The 16,103-nt window shown below is 41.4% G+C and overlaps 1 protein-coding gene and 1 long non-coding RNA gene across 5 annotated transcripts in view; both read left to right on the top strand.

Moving 5' to 3' along the window:
• Positions 1 to 16,103, top strand: part of LOC308587594 — a 272,764-nt gene that overhangs the window by 200,211 nt on the left and 56,450 nt on the right. The window lies entirely within an intron of this gene.
• PPP2R5C (protein phosphatase 2 regulatory subunit B'gamma) overlaps positions 1 to 16,103 on the top strand; it is a 75,824-nt gene that overhangs the window by 6,053 nt on the left and 53,668 nt on the right. For 3 of the 4 annotated variants that reach the window (XM_081192764.1, XM_081192762.1, XM_081192763.1), the window contains exon 3: positions 2,338 to 2,500. In XM_081192764.1, coding sequence (XP_081048890.1) covers positions 2,338 to 2,500 — 163 coding nt within the window. Of the gene's footprint in view, positions 1 to 2,337; positions 2,501 to 8,512; positions 8,541 to 16,103 lie in introns of those variants that run through there. The other variant, XM_081192767.1, reaches the window with a different exon arrangement.

Here is a 16,103-nt window from a genome sequence, read left to right as displayed (position 1 = left end):
TTCTCTGTAGATCTGAAAGCACTAGTAAAATGGGTAACATATTTCAAACATCTCATGCAACTTCTCTGAAGTCCAATAAAAATGAATTCATGGCCAGGGTTGCAGCTGAACTTTTATATTCTGTTAGGCTGGAACTACATAAAGCGGGAGCTGCTTGGCTGATTCCAAAAGTAGAATATATAAAAAAAGTGTGGTGTCGTTACACTGTTGAGTTTTTCTGACACCACAAGCAGCAACTAAGTAGAGCAGGGTGGGAAACGCAGCAGTCTACTGTTGTTTTGTGGTACTGGACTTTACCATCTAGGAGGAGAGGAGGCAGTGGAAAGCCGCAGTTTGTTGGTGCAGCAGCTATATCTGTTTCTGACCTCATCTTTTTTTAAGTACTGATGGTCACAATTGCATCATATCAGATGTAATTAGTTTAGAGTTGTCATTAAGTAGCCTTCTGTGTGCAGACCCTGCTCACAAGTGCCCAAAGAGCCTTTGTGGTGTGATTAATACGGTACACCTATTTACAATTCATTGAATATCCTTATCAAAAAGACACCAAGTTCCATGGATTCCCCCCCCTTCCTTGCCTGAGGGCAAAGTATTAACTTGCATATTCCTTTGGGTCTACAGTACTGACAATATTAATTATGAGGAGGTGTGACAGCAGACCACTGTAGAAGGTAAAGTACGCTAGTCATGAGAAAGAAAGTGTTTATTGGAAGAAAATGCAAACATAGTTCAGAGAGTGCATCCATAGTCCACTCTCTCCTGAGGTTAAAGCAACTTTTTCTTCTTTAGGAAATAGAGAAGTTCCATACTGTTCCCTTTGGGGTGGGCAGGAGCAGCAATGGGGGAAGAGTCTACTGATGCAACTCTACTTGCTGTTAAGCCCCAACCCGTAAGCTTTTATTCAAAGAAAAATGCTAGTAGGCATTGATTTTCAGTTATACACAGGGTACTTTGATGAGCGGTTTTCCCTCTTTAAAATGAAGGTGACAGCAAAGAGTGTTAAAAATAGATGCAAGCTTGTTGTAAACAAAGTACTGCTTTTTGGAATCTGAAATGCTATGTGTACTTTACCTAATACCATAATGCAGGTACAAAGTAAGTTCTCAATTCTAATTTAAAGGTTCAGGAAAGTCAGCGAACTAACCTCTTAACAGCTGCTCTTCAAGCGTAGTTCTTTCTTCAAAGTCCATGGATCATAGACTTGCTGAACCTCATGGGTATTAAAGAGACATATTTAGACACTTTGCCTCCCTATCCTTTTGGAATGTGTATAGCAGCATGCAACATTAAACAAAGTCATTAATCATAGAATTGTAGAGTTGGAAGGGACCCCGAGGGTCATTTAGTCCAACGCCCTGCAATGCAGGAATCTCAACTAGATCATACATGACAGATGGCATCCCACCTCTGCTTAAAAACTTCCAAGGAATGAGAGCCACCACCTCTCATAGGAGTCTGTTCTACTGTCAAACAGCTCTTACGGCCAGAAAGTTCTTCCTGATGTTTAATTGGAATCTTTTTTCTTGTAACTTGAATCCATTGGTTTGAGTCCTATCCTCAAGAGCAGGAGAAACTCCATGTGAGAGGCATTTAGATATTTGAAGATGACTGTCATTTCTCCTCTCAGTTTCCTATTTTCCAGGCTAAACATACCCAATTCCCTCATAAGGCTTGGTTTCCAGACCCTTGTTCATCTTGGTTGCCCTCCTCTGAACATGTTCCAGCTTGTCAATAGCCTCCTTAAATTGAGATGCCCTGAACTGGACACAGTACTCCAGATGTGTTCTGACCAAGGCAGAATAGCATGGTACTATTACTTCTCTTGACCCGGACACTATACTTCTGTTGTTGCAGCCTAGAATAGTGTTAACTTTTTTTGCTGCTGCATCACACTCATGTTAAGCTTGTGGTCCATCAAGACCCCTAGATCCTTTTCACATGTACTGCTGGCAATCCAGGTGTCCAATCAGATGTGCACTGTGGTTTATTTTTATGCTTTTGTGAAATAGACACACCAAGGGCCAAAAATAGAGGCTTCATAAAGCTTGCCTAAAGTAAAGAACATTGGTATTTTCTCAAAGATGCTTCCTTTCTGGATCATGTATTGGGTGTAGCAAATCTTACAGCACTTGTTACCTTTTTGAGACTGTCTCTTGGCATTATGAACTTGTCCCCTTTAAGGTTTTCTAAAATAGGTTTAAATATGTGGTGATAGCCAAAAAAGAAAACCCCTTCGGAGTTAGTGCTAATGGTATTAGAAGTGAAAACTATTGTTGACTGCTTTTATATTGTTTGACTGCTTCTGTTTAAGAAGTCTTAATTATTCTTTATATACAGGTTGCAAGCAAAAAATCCAGCAGCACCGTTGTACCTGCAACACAGGTAGCTAAAATCAAAACACCTTCTGTACAACCTGTAGTGAAGAAAGAAAAACGGCAGAGTTCCTCAAGATTTAATCTTGCCAATAACGGAGAACTCCAGAAGCTCCTAGCTTTAAAAGGTATTTACTATCTATCTTTCAGTAATCCTTGTCGTAGAAGCAAGTTGGTAATGTAAGAGTGAGCAAATTTCTGCAACTGCAGACTTCAATTTGGAGGGCTCATTTAGGCATGCACAGCAGAGGTTCTGACCTTTCCCCCTCAAAGATTGAGTCTTCAGAGCACTTCTCGAACTCGCCTGGTTTCCAAAGTGACTTGTCAAGCTGTGCACAAACTGTTGTTGAGAGAAGGTGGGGAGAAAAAGCTAGTGACCTTGTTGCGCATCCAGATCACCAGATGGCCTATAGGATTGTAGCCGTGGGGCGCGAGCAGCAGATTACATTCCAAAATGCATGCGATAACATTGTGCATTGGTGACGTCGGGGCAAAAATTAGCTAAGAACTTCTTGGGCTCTTACTCAGCAAGCATCTACTGTAGAGCCAAGACTACACGAGCTTTGGTTTATTGTGGGGCCCTGGGCCATTTCAGAAAGCAAAGCAAATGGTCTTCTACTGCAGATGTGGCAGTGAACTGGAGAACAGATGAAATTCACACTGTTGGCTACGAGTGCATGCCATTCCATAGGTGATGGTGGCAAATTTCCAGCTTGGCATTCATATTTCCCAGTTCATGAGCAGCGTCCAATATGGCTTTTAGTGCTTCAACCTCTGACATACCACTTTGGGCCCACGCTATTTACGAAGCTTACAATTATTCTGCCTGGGCATATTGGCACAATAAAAGGTTATCAAATTCACACCAGTTGAACTGCCAAGGTTTTCCCCTATTGGACTTGATGACGCTCGAGGTCCCTTCCAACTCTGCAATTCTATGATTCTGTGATTGTGGTTTTGCGAGATGCTGTATTATAAAAAATTGCCCTGCCAACACAGAACTGCAGTTTTCAGTTTTCCTTGGGAAGAGGGATTAATCCTTAAGTGAGTTTTGGAGATGATGCAGATTCAATTGTGGGTATTTCTAAAGTGTGGGTCACATACAAAGGGAGCAGGTTTACGTATTCTTTCTTTGGCATGAATCCATCACCTGCCGTGGTAGCTATTGCCGACCTGGATTTGAAACCACAGTTTGAAGCTGACTTTAAATCCTAATTGAGAGAGAGCCCTAGTCATTAGTGAGGGTGGTAAATGCAAATACTGGTGTAACATTAACTACAGTTAGGTTTAGTTAGGCTGTTCCTCCAAGAGGAGAACATGTGATCCTGTGTAAAAAGCTTTGCTCCCATTTAGAAACCCTAGCCTTTAAATATGGCACTTCATTTGATTTCGTGTTTTTAATATTCTGTTGGGAGCCATCCAGAGGGGCTGGGGAAACCCAGCCAGATGGGTGTGGCATAAGTAAATTATTATTATTATTATTATTATTATTATTATTATTATTATTATTGGACTTGAATTCAAGTATTGGCAAATGTCTGTGTACTGAATATCAAAAAGTATCTCACAACCATATAAATCAGTGTTTTTCAACCACTGTTCCGCGGCACACTAGTGTGCCGCGAGATGTTGCCTGGTGTGCCGCGACGGCGGCGAGGAGAGGCCGCCCAGCGCGGGGCTCTTGCCGTCTGCCTGCCTGGCTGCCTGCGAGCTCGGCGGGCAGCGCCTCCATCCGCAGCGCCCACCTCGCGGCTCTCATCTGTTTAACCTTGAAGTCCCCCCCCCCCCGGCGCGCTCTCCTTCCTCGGCGCTCCAAGCGGCGCTCCGGCTCCGGGGGGCGGAGGAAGAAGCTCCCGGGCTCTGGCGTGTCCTCCCGGGCGAGAGCCGCGAGGCAGGCGCTGCGGACGGAGGCGCTGCCCGCCGAGCTCGCAGGCAGCCAGGCAGGCAGACGGCGAGAGCCCCGCACTGGGCGGCCTCTCCGGGGAGCGAGAGGCGCCGAGGAAGGAGAGCGCGCGGGGGGGGGCGGACTTCAAGGTTAAACAGATGGACGTTGTGACCACAATCAGTTTGAATCCCTCTTTTTTTTCTAAGAAAATAAACATTTTACTGTTTTTAGGTATTCTCGTCTTATATCCATTCATGCAGTCCAGTGTGTTTAAAGAATAATTGGGTAAACAGGGTGGGAGCAAAGCACCCCTTTGGAATTATCCTGTGAGAGGATGCTATTTTAAAGCACCTGTGTGCCAATTTGGGATGTCTGTAGAGTTTATTTTTCCACATTATAAAAATATGATACTCTCTCTTCTCAAAGGCAGATGTAATATTTTTAACAAATATTGTCATGAGTAAAAATAAGCCTAAGGTTTTTTTTTTAAAAAAGTCAAATTTTCGCCCCCTAGGCGGGCGCCGGACTGTGTCCACCCTATTTCCCATCCGTCCTGGGTGGGGATCAGATCGGATGGGATCGGATGAGAGCGGACAGGCGGTCTGCTCTCATCCGATTCCCCATAGAGAGCAGCGGGGCTCTGACATCTCCCTCTCCGCACACAGTGGTGGTGTGCCTCGTGATTTTTTTCATGAAACAAGTGTGCCTTTGCCCAAAAAAGGTTGAAAAACACTGATATAAATAACTAAAGCAAAGTGGCTGGATGTATCTATGCAGTTCTGTGCAATTGTGTGCCTTCTCTTTCATCTATGGTAAATGGAGGTACATTTGAAACATGCAAGTAGTATTTGAAGTGTTAGAAAGTTTAAATGTTAGGTGCAAGTTCTTCTTTATCCTGTATGATGACCAGTGAGTAACCTCACATTCCAATAATATTCCTCCTCCCTATACACTCTATTGCTATATGCTTACTGCAACATCCTCTGGCTGTTAATGTGATGTTCCTTATAACTTAAAAAATAGAAAATTCTGCAAAACATCAAGTATTGTATATAACTTTATTCTAAATACGTTAAAATTGGAAACTAGTTGTGTAATCTTATGTTTTTGTCATTTTGCTAATAGAATTTGGATCTCTTTATACGGAGTATAGACAATGGTTTTGAGGAAGTTCTTCAAAACATAATCCAAATACATTTCTGTTGTTAACTAGTGCTGATGCAAAGTAATGGGGTTGGATTCTGAGAATCACAGGTGAAAGGATGGTTGTGGGAGGGGACTTACCAATTCCCTGCTCCCTACGAAAAAACCTCTGGAGTGTCCGGGGTCCACCCAGAACAACATGGTATGTGACATGGAGGAGAACTTGCCAAAATGATTCAGAGGCGTCTTAAGGTTTATTCAGGGCTGGAAAGTCTAGCCCCCCCCCCTTCAGACTCTGCCTAGGTTTCACCCTGGCGAGAGAAGCTCTGCACCCTCAAGTGCTTTTGCCTGGCTGGAACTGTCTTTGAACTATGGTAATGCTGCTTGTTCACCTGAATGGGCAGTGAAGGTGTGTGTGAGAGAGAAAACCTTTAGACTTTTACATGACTGGAATGTAGCGTATTATGCAAAGGTAAGAGTCACTTCCATTGTTTTGCCTATTCTGACCCTGCCCATTTTTGCTTCTGGTTTTATCAAATCGCTGGCATGTGGCTATTAGAAAGTTGCCCATGAGAGAAAGTGGCCTTCAGACTGAAAACAGTTCCCCATCCCTGGGTTAATCAGCCTTAAACACCTCAGGTGTCTTGAGACAGGCATTTTAATGTTAATTACCTAGCTCTGAAATAGCTGGGATTAAATGCAAATTTGATGAAAATTATCTAAAACATGTGAATTTTCCTTTTCTTTTTTTTATTCTAAGCACTTGCGCTCATTGGATTTTGTCTTGGACATAATCCAGTGAGCTGAAACATGCCTTGTACCACATCAGTACTTAACTACGCATTGCATTATCCCTTCAGATACTACATTGCATTCCTCTTTATGGTACGACTGGGAAGTCTGAGGGTGAAGTCTGAGCCACACATAGGCTGTTGCTGGTTCCTTACTTGTGTATGACTAGCAGAAAGTATGTGGCGCTGCCCAGGAATTTGCAGAAACCAAAAACTGCTGAGATTTTTAAATGGATAATGCAACTTGCTAGTTTCTAGGGCTGTGTCCACGAGCACTCAGCCCCACCCAGGGAGCACCTGCCCCTGCGCAGAATCAGTGCAGGGGGTTGGGCTAATGTTTAACTGGTTTTGTTTAACCCTATACTGTCAGGAAGGGTGGTTGGGAAGGAGACATTGTGTCTCCTTTCTCACCCTCCCAGCTGCACTGCAGAGAAACAAGTGTTCTGCTGGAAAAATTCTGGCAAAGCAGACCCCATCAGCCAGCAGGACTGCACCCTTGGCAGCCAGCTCCTGCACTGCTGATGCGCTGGGCCTGCTTATCATCTCCCTCCATAAACAAGAGTGAGAGACTGACTCCAGACACTGGCCCAATATGTGAGCATTTCTTCTCTGCTCGTCTAGCAGATTTTACCAAGTGATTTTTAGTTCGTTTTAATTAAGCACTTCAGGGTAACCAATTGGTGCCTAAGGGTGGCTGCCCTTCATGACATTAGAACAGTTAAAAGGACAAACTTTAGTGTCTTGGTGTTGCTTGATTTTAAACTACTACTTGATAGCTGTAAATATTAGAAAATGAGAGTATGTAACATCTCATGGGTATAGCATTTGGTCCCAATGTTTAACCTGGCTTCATAGGAAGAGTGGAGCATTTGCAGTCTCCATCAATGTCAAGGATATACTACATATATCTTCATAACTTGTATACAGTCCTTCAAAATTGAGAAATAGGCTTGTTCTCTTTCCTGCATAAAAACTAATAATTTCCCAGACCAAGCAAGAATATTTGTGGAGTATTCAAAACTGAATTACTCAGATTACTAGTAATATTTGCATACAAAGAAAGAAAGAAAGAAAGAAAGAAAGAAAGAAAGAAAGAAAGAAAGAAAAGCTTTGCAGTATTCCTTGTGCTGCTTTTGCAAAAATCCTGGAGTTGGGTCTCTAGTACTTCTATTTAACTTATGAGGGGCCAAGGAAAAGAATTAAATTTACCAAGGCTGCACAATTTCTGGTAGCACTGGGATATAAATGCTGGTATCTGAATGAATTAGGGAGGTTTTTAATGTTGGGGGTATTTGTGTTTTAATATTTTGTTGGAAGCTGCCCCTAGTGGCTGGGGCAATCCAGTTAGATGGGAGGCATAAATAAATAAATAGGATTATAAAAAAACTTTTTAGAGTCAGGCATTGTTTTATGTACACAGATTGACAACATTCATCCAGAATTTCAGGCAAATATTATTTAGTTGTGCTTTATTTTGTAAAAAAAAATTACACTGCTTGATTGTAAAAAAACTTCAAAGCAGTTTACAAAACATTAAAATAAGGAAATCATGAAAAATTCACAACCATAATTTAAAACATGCAGAATTTAAAATACTAAAATAGATTAAAATTACTTCTACTTTCTGAACATCTGGATAGGCTTGACTAAACAAGAATGTTGTGGGTTGAACCCAAAACCTTCTGCATACAAAACACTGAGCTATGCCAAACTATACCAGTCACCCAGTAGCACCATAGAATTTATTGACAACCATAGACCTCACCTTTGCACATTAGCACAATTTTGAAATAAGTACTGTATAAAGCTTTATTTCTGTCCTCTGTACTCCAGCTGTAGAAAATGGTAGTAATAGAAGTAAATAATATATTAATGACTTCAACTGGGTCTAAGGCTTCTTAACCTATGCCTGCTTGTACGGGAATCAGCCCTATTGAACTCACTCAGTGTTAATTCTTAGTAGACACACATAGGATTGCACTGAAAATAGCTTTTCCTAAGTTCTTACCCTGGGAAGCAACCCCACAAAGTACTACACCAAGCCAGGTTGTGAAATAACATACCAGAACTACCGTTACTTGTCTGCAATTTCCCAACTTGAATAAAGGTCTTGTGAGTAACTCTACCATTGTCAGAGCTGTTTCTTTAATTTAATTTTAAGGAAATCTGATATTTAGAGGAGGACTCAACTTTTAGTAGATATAATCTTATATGTAGTCAAAAGGCTTTACAATGTCTGTCTTGCACTTTTTAAAGTTCAGCTCACTATTTTCATAGTTTGTATTGATTGCCCTTTTTGAATTCAGGACTTGGAAAATGGATACATCTTTCATAGAGATCTGTGTCAAGGTAGGCATCCACTAACAAGCTGCCAGTTGTGTCTCATGGGCATAAGAGCTTCTGTTGATAATGGCCTTTATTTTAGCCTTTGCGAGTGTATGCTCAGCATAGAGCAGACTTCTGTGGTGTTTTTTGAATAGAATAGATGCATGTGACATGCGACTGACTGACTGCTTAACTCCTTTTTGCTAGAGAGTCTGCAGTGCATGCTTATCAGCCGTCTCTTGAGTTCAGTCAAAAGAATTTTTGGAGAGAGGTGACAACAAAATGGATTTGTATTTCCAGAGTGGAGTATATTTATAAAGCTATCAGTGTGCATGAGGTTTTGAGGTTTCTAAAATAATAAACAGAATGCTAATATCTGGGACAAAATCTAAAACTGGAACTATATTCCATGAAACTTAGAATTTGAAACTAATATTCTTCAGTATTTGGAGTGGGTTTTGTCAGTCCCCCCCCCTTTTAAATCCAGCTAGCTGTATAATTGCATGACTTTGAAGACTGCTAATATTCTGGCAGTTTCTGCTTAGTTTTTCTTTAAAACCTGCAGGCAATGTGCATCTTCCTTAAATGTCAGAAATGGTTTATACACTTTGGAATTCTGGAAGATGTACTGAAATTTAGTTTGAAAGATGGCTTCCTGGAAAGAATCTTCACCTTGCCATGGTTTCCTTCTCTTTCAAATAAGAACATAGAACAAAGTTTGAGTGAAATTATTGTGCCTTGCTGTCATTCCATCAAACCTATTTCCTGGTTCTTATGTTACACTAAACCATAGTTAAAAACAAACTATGGTTTAACATGAATATGCAGCGTGTTGGTGCACACTTGTGAAAAGCTTTTACTTCACTCCTCCCCTGCCACACTTATGAAAACAAGCCAGAGTCTGACTTGTCCTGACTCCAAGCTCAGCCTCATGGCTTCTTTCTCTCCACTATCCAATGTATTTTAAACAGAGGGAATAAATTACCGTATTTTTTGCTCTATAAGACTCACTTTTTCCCTTCTAAAAAGTTAGGGGAAATGTGTGTGCATCTTATGGAGTGAATGCAGGCTGCACAGCTATCCCAGAAGCCAGAACAGCAAGAGGGATTGCTGCTTTCACTGCTTAGCGATCCTTCTTGCTGTTCTGGCTTCTGAGATTCAGAATTTTTTTTTTCTTGTTTTCCTCCTCCAAAAACTAGGTGCGTCTTGTGGTCTGGTGCGTCTTATAGAGCGAAAAATACGGTGAACTGTATCGGTATTCCAAGACAATTTTTCCAAGGTTTTGTAAGTGAGTTCTGATTAAAAGGTTTGTATGCAGCACTCTTTGAGTGTACCAGCATGAGCCTTTTTGCATGCATTTGAATATTGTGACCTAGTTTTGTAAGTCGCATCCAATCCTATGCAACTTTTCAAGCCCATGCTTGAACTTTTAATGGACTGCAATTGAGGGAGACAGGAAATTGTAGGGCCAATATGGACTATGTTATTCTTCTCTGGGATGGGGCAGATAAATCCCCAGTGCCTTTATTTTAGTCAAAATATTTCTAACTCACCTTTCTGCCCCATAGGGGACTCCCAAGGCAGCTAACATAACAAAACTTGGAAACATACTTTTAAAAACGTTTTGATAAGATTTGTATATAAGAAAACCAAGTAAAACACTTCAAGCAAAGGGGGATAGCCATTCTGCTACCTGACAGACCAAAGGCATGCTGAAATAATGCAGTATTTGCTTGACATTTTAAACACTTAGATGAAGAGGGCCAATGAAACCATAACTGATAACACACTCTCTGCCAGCTGTACCCATGCTTGAAGCAAAGCCTCCTCATGACTACTTAAGCAGGAAGAATTGTGTGTGTGGATACTATCCTTTAAGTGTACTTTTAGTGTGTACGCGTTTCTAGTGAGAACGAAGTGTCTGGGCACAGAACCTTTCCACATCTCTCTTTAGAAAGTTCCCTGCATTCCAAGACCTAGTTTTCATGCTTTGCATTCAGTGCAGCTAGCTGTTTGGCTGCAGCGCCCTTAATTTTCAACGGTACCAATCTTACAAATTTTCATGCTTCAAAAAGTGATGCTGCTCATGCACGTTTACTTAGCAGTAAGCCCACTGTGTTCAGTGGGGCTTACTCCCAGGAAAATGTGTGCCGGTCATTAAGAGAACAAAGGAGAGGGGGCTCTGTGCCAGATGCCAAAACGTGGTGCCCGTCCTTCAACTGAGATAGACAAAGGCAGAATTTAGAGCAAAGTTTGCTGTGATGTGAGCTAGAAGCAAAAGCAGCAAGCAGAGGGTCAGCGAGCAATGTTTGATTTCTGCTTGAATCCAAGGCTGTGGCTAGGGGAGAAGCAAGACTCTTTTGAGGTGTTGATGCTGTGAACCCCTTCTCTATTGTACGCTTAGGTTGCATATGTGTGTAAATAAATCATATATCATTAAGACACCGCAGTCTGCTGTGCCTCATTCTGAAAGAAAACACGAACCCTGGATAAGTGCATGGAACCCCTGGAATCTTGCGTCACTCAGAGATTGGGCTGGATTGCAACAACATGAATATGCTGATGTAATAATCATAATAATTTATTTATTTCTGCCCCGCCCATCTGCCACTCCAGGCAGCTCCCAACAGAATACTAAAAACACGATAAAAGATCAAACAGGGCTGCTTTCAGATGTCTTCTAAAAGTCAGGTAGTTGTTTATTTCCTTGACATCTGATAGGAGGGTGTTCCACAGGGTGTGCGCCACTAGCAAGAAGGCCCTCTGCCTGGTTCCCTCTGATGTGGGAATCACTGGTGCATTCCACTCCTGGCATGGCAGGAAGGAAATAAGCCATAGACTGGCTTGCTATGTGCAAGGCATGTAACAACAAACCAGTCTGGGTAGAAACAAAGTGCCTGCAAATTCAGTACCATACATTCCCCAAGGTGCACACTGTGACCACCACCTTCTTGAGCCCTAAGGAGACAGAAAAAAGTTTGTTTTCCCACAAACACACTAGGCTAGTACACCCAAAGCTAATGCTTTCCCTGAGCGGTCTAGACAAGCTACAGACTGGGATATAATGTGTCAGTGCACTGTCATCTGTTGAAAGAAGAAAGCCATTCCTAAAGTGTATCGCAGTTTATTGATTTCTCAGTAAGCTGTGTGTAGGATTGCAGCTGCAGTGCAAATGCAGTCTCTCTTGAACAGCCATCAAAAGTCATGTAGATGTACGTATATGTAACTGAAAAGCTTACATACCATAAGTACAAAAAAGCTTACATACCACAAGTTGGGATATTTCCTTACTCCTGTCTCTGGTGGCAAAATGGAGGTTTATACTTGGAATTTCTCGTTTTTATAAACTGGGTAGTTTGGCAAGATTGTCCTAACAAACCAAGAGAAGCACTTTCCCTCTTTCTAAAGTCTGCAAAGTTCATTTAAAGAAAAAGTCATGGATTTCAACCTGTGTGCTCCCCTGAAGTATTTATTATAACTTGGGTTTCCGTGACCTCTTCCTGAACTTCATCTCTATTCAGTCTTTAACTTGGAAGCAATAATTTGATAATTAGTTGCTTCCTTTCTTTGACCTAATTGAACATCTTTACCAGCACACTTAATTTCTATTTACGTAAGCTGCTCATTATGCAAGGGCTTGCCCCATTGCTAGGCCAAATTTCTGCACATTGACCCAACACTTGGACATTGTCTTAATAGCTCTTCAGGCCAATTGCTAACCATGCTTGTGTCCTTAGGGGGTGTGGAGCTATTTTAATAATCATTCCCTGTCCCAAGAAAACAGTTTTTTAAGAAGATTTTTGTTCAACTCCTATTTTTCTGAGTTTTCTAGACTTCCTGCGGGAGTCAAGAATGTATGTGCTCCACACAAATCAAAGCGGGAAAGAGGAATGCATGTGTTCCAGGCAGTTAAATTCTGAGTGAAGAACCTGTGCAAATTATGCAAATTGAGGAAATGTTCGTTGCATTATTGTGGCTTTGATCACAGAGAGAGGCAAGGAGGTCTGCAGAGTAGCACAACCAGCCCATGAGAAATCCTATTCACCTGCTCAATGCCTTCCTAAATCTTAGTAGATGGCATGCCCACAATTTCAAGTATACCTTCATTCCCATATGGTCTAGAATCTGTGGCCTTTTAAACGTGGTGGGGTTGTTTTTGTTGGTTACTATGTGATGCATTTTTGTGCTTTATGTTGTAAATCACCCTGTGATCCTTGGGTGAAGGACAGTATAGAAATCAAATAAATAAATAAATATAAATAACTTCTTTTTAAACGAGATACGATTCTAAATGAGCTAAATTCTGTGCTTTTCTAGAATTGTGCTCCATACATTGCACTTGCAAAGTTTGCGTGAAGCTTGTACCCTAACATTCAGGTATACATTTTGGTTTCAGTGAAATTACCAAAATTGCCAAGCCGTTGTAATAACTTCAGTAATCCTTCCAAGACAATAATGCCCACTCACATCACAAAGAACTCATAACCCACCTACTCTCAGCAGCCAGAAACATCATAACCAGACACTGGAGAGACCTGTCAGGAGTGAGCATGGACCAATGGTACCAAGTAGTATGGGAAACAGCCTTACTAGTACTAGAAAAATTAACCAATAAGCTGAAACTAACATGGGGACCGATAGAAGAAGATGCCTTCACCCCGGTATGGCTCCCCTTTATCACATACACAGCCCAACAAAACAACGACAAGAATCCACCAGTGGCATATGAATCAATATGGCTAACCTGATCCAAAACATCCACCCACCCCACCCACCCATGAAAACAAAGTTCACGAGAGCCAATCACAAACAAGCAACCACACCCTAGACCAGTGGTGTCCAAACTTTTTTAAAGAGGGCCAGATTTGATGAAGTGAAGGGCCGTAAGGGCCAACCAAAGTTGTTAACCCTTTTTTAGGATTGAAGTTGTTGATCTTTTTTTAGGGTTGAAGTTGTTGAGGTTTTTTAGGATTTTACCCCACAGGGGCCGGATTAAACTGACCAGCGGGCCAGATTGGGCCCCCGAAAAGGACTTTGGATATGCCTGCCCTAGATCAAACCCAACCTCTCTCACCACCAAAGGAACACAGGCGAATAGCAAAGAGAACCTGCACAAACGACGCTGACACAAAACCCCACACATTAAGTAAAATTTAAAACATCACCACCCGACCCCACCCCCACCCACCATGGTCCCCTCCACCTCTCCCCCCTTTTTTTCCTAATGTAACACTAATGTCTCAACAAATGAAACTGACCTGTAGAAAATGTAACTTGAAAAAAGAGACATTGGACATACTTTTGTAAACCATGAAACCTTTAATCAAAAAATACCAAAGAAAAACTTAAGTAATTTTAAATCAGGAGTGCCAATAAAAATGTTTTGTGTGGATTTGCTGTATTTTATTTTTAGCCGCTGCCAAGTGTGTGTGTGTGTGTGTGTGTGAGAGAGAGAGAGAGAGAGAGAGAGAGAGAGAGAGAGAGAAATTGTCAATTTCTTTGGGTGGTTGGCAAATAGGTGTTACATAAATCCAATAAATTAAATAACAAATATAAGCAGTATATTTCTTCTCTGCTCTTGGAGTCTTTAGAACAGGGTTTCCCAAATTTGGGTCTCCAGCTGTTTTTGGACCACAACTCCCATCCTCCCTAGCTAGCAGGACTAGTGGTCAGGGGTGATGGGAACTGTAGTCCAAAAGTTTGGGAAACCCTGCTTTAGGGCAAGGATGGTAAAAGGCTAGGCACAAATCTGGTGTGGCCCTTAAAATGTTGATTTGGGAGCCTAGAAATAAGAAATACATTTTCTACCTTATTTCTACCACAAGTCTCTCTATCTGAAAACAAGCAGCCGTCATCCTTTTCTGTGGGTTCATGTCCTTTCGGATATACATCTAGACTGAAACTCCATTAAGTTCAAATTTTTAAAAGGGAGTTTTACCAAATGTGGCTTTATTATTGTAACCTGTGGCATTTTATCAGTTTTATTGGGCCTTTGTATGTTTCTGGTGTGGTGTAGTCCTTGGTTTTTAAAAGGTTTTTATAGAGTGCTACTGATTTCGATTGTTTTGATTAGATTGCATATATTTATTTGTATTGGGAATAATTATGGATGGCTACCCCTGTGGATTTTTGTAACTGAAATTGCTTGATATTAATATTTAGTCATGTCCTATGAGCTCAAGAGTTGGACCTCAATATTGCAATAAATGGCTCTGCTTTGTGGATTATTTTAAGATGCTAAATAACTGTCAAATGCTCATTCTTACAGATAACCAGATACGGTGTTTTTTATATAAATAAAGTTACATCTGCCACATTCCCCACCCCTAGGCATTTCTGGATTTTTTCAAGCCCTCTCTACTTCTATTTATTCTTTGCAGCCATAACTTTTGCAGTAAATCTCATGATTCTAAAATGCTGCTTTTCTTACTCAGATTGTTTATAACAACCATCCAAACATGTTACGGTTGATACCTGCTCATCTTGTCACATATGCGTCAGTTCCTGTTTCCCACTATACAGTACTTTGATTTAAGAAGATTTTGAAAGTTGTTTTCCAATTGTAAACTTGGAACACTTGAAAAAAGAACAGGCTTCACAGGGCTGTAAAAAAAACAACAGTATAGTTATTTAAGCTATTTTTAGAATCAGGACTTCTAGATCTGCACATAGAGCTGACTAATTTTCTCATGGGTCTTAATAAAATAAGCGAATCTGGCCATCTTTGAGTTTTTGAACTAGGAAAACATCGTTAGGAATATGAATCTTAAGTATGGGACTAACCTTATATAACTTGGAAGGAAGGAAGGAAAAAATCCAGCCTCTCCACTCTTCTGACATCAAAGCCCCCGCTTTCTAGAAAATGGCAGTTCAATAAATATGAAGGTAGTTGGTACACAGAGGTCAGAAATAATCTGTTAAACAGCAAGTAATATTCTGCTTAAAGAGGTAAAATGTCCCACTTTGAGAACAGATTTCAGATTTTCTTAAGCCGTGGGTGGAGGACCTCTAACCAAAGGACAATCTTGGCTCACCAAGGGGTCCTGTTTGGCCCTCTACCATTTCCCAAAAACTCTAGCCACCTACCAACCAGCTGATGTCACTTTGATGGGCAGGTGACACCAGCTGATGGATGGCACGGGGTTCAATTCTATATTGGCTGCATGTACCAGTTCTCGAAGCTACCAGCATGAGTTTGACCAAACTGCGGGAGGCAGTGGAAGACAGGAGTGCCTGGCATGCTCTGGTCCATGGGGTCACAAAGAGTCGGACACGACTAAACGACTATAAACAACAGCAACCAGTTCCCCAGAGGAAACTGGCGCGCGCACAATCAAAACATCAGGATTTAACCCCTGCTCATCAGCTGCTGAGTGGGAGTTAAATCCTGCTCAGACTCCTGCAGAGAGCAGGATTGAAGCCTGTGCTCATCAGCTGTAAATTTTAAGCAGTGTGCCTCCGATTGCCGCTTAGTGGGGGCAGCAGGAAAGCTGTTGCCTTTGTTCCCCATTTGTGGACTTCTCAGAAGCATCTGCTTGGCTCTGGAAAACAGGATGGTGTTTTATTTGGCTATTTATATCCTGCCTT

Source organism: Podarcis bocagei (genome assembly GCF_964188305.1).
Source record: "Podarcis bocagei genome assembly, chromosome: 1".
Lineage (NCBI taxonomy): Eukaryota > Metazoa > Chordata > Lepidosauria > Squamata > Lacertidae > Podarcis > Podarcis bocagei.
This window is presented reverse-complemented; position numbering and strand designations above follow the sequence as displayed.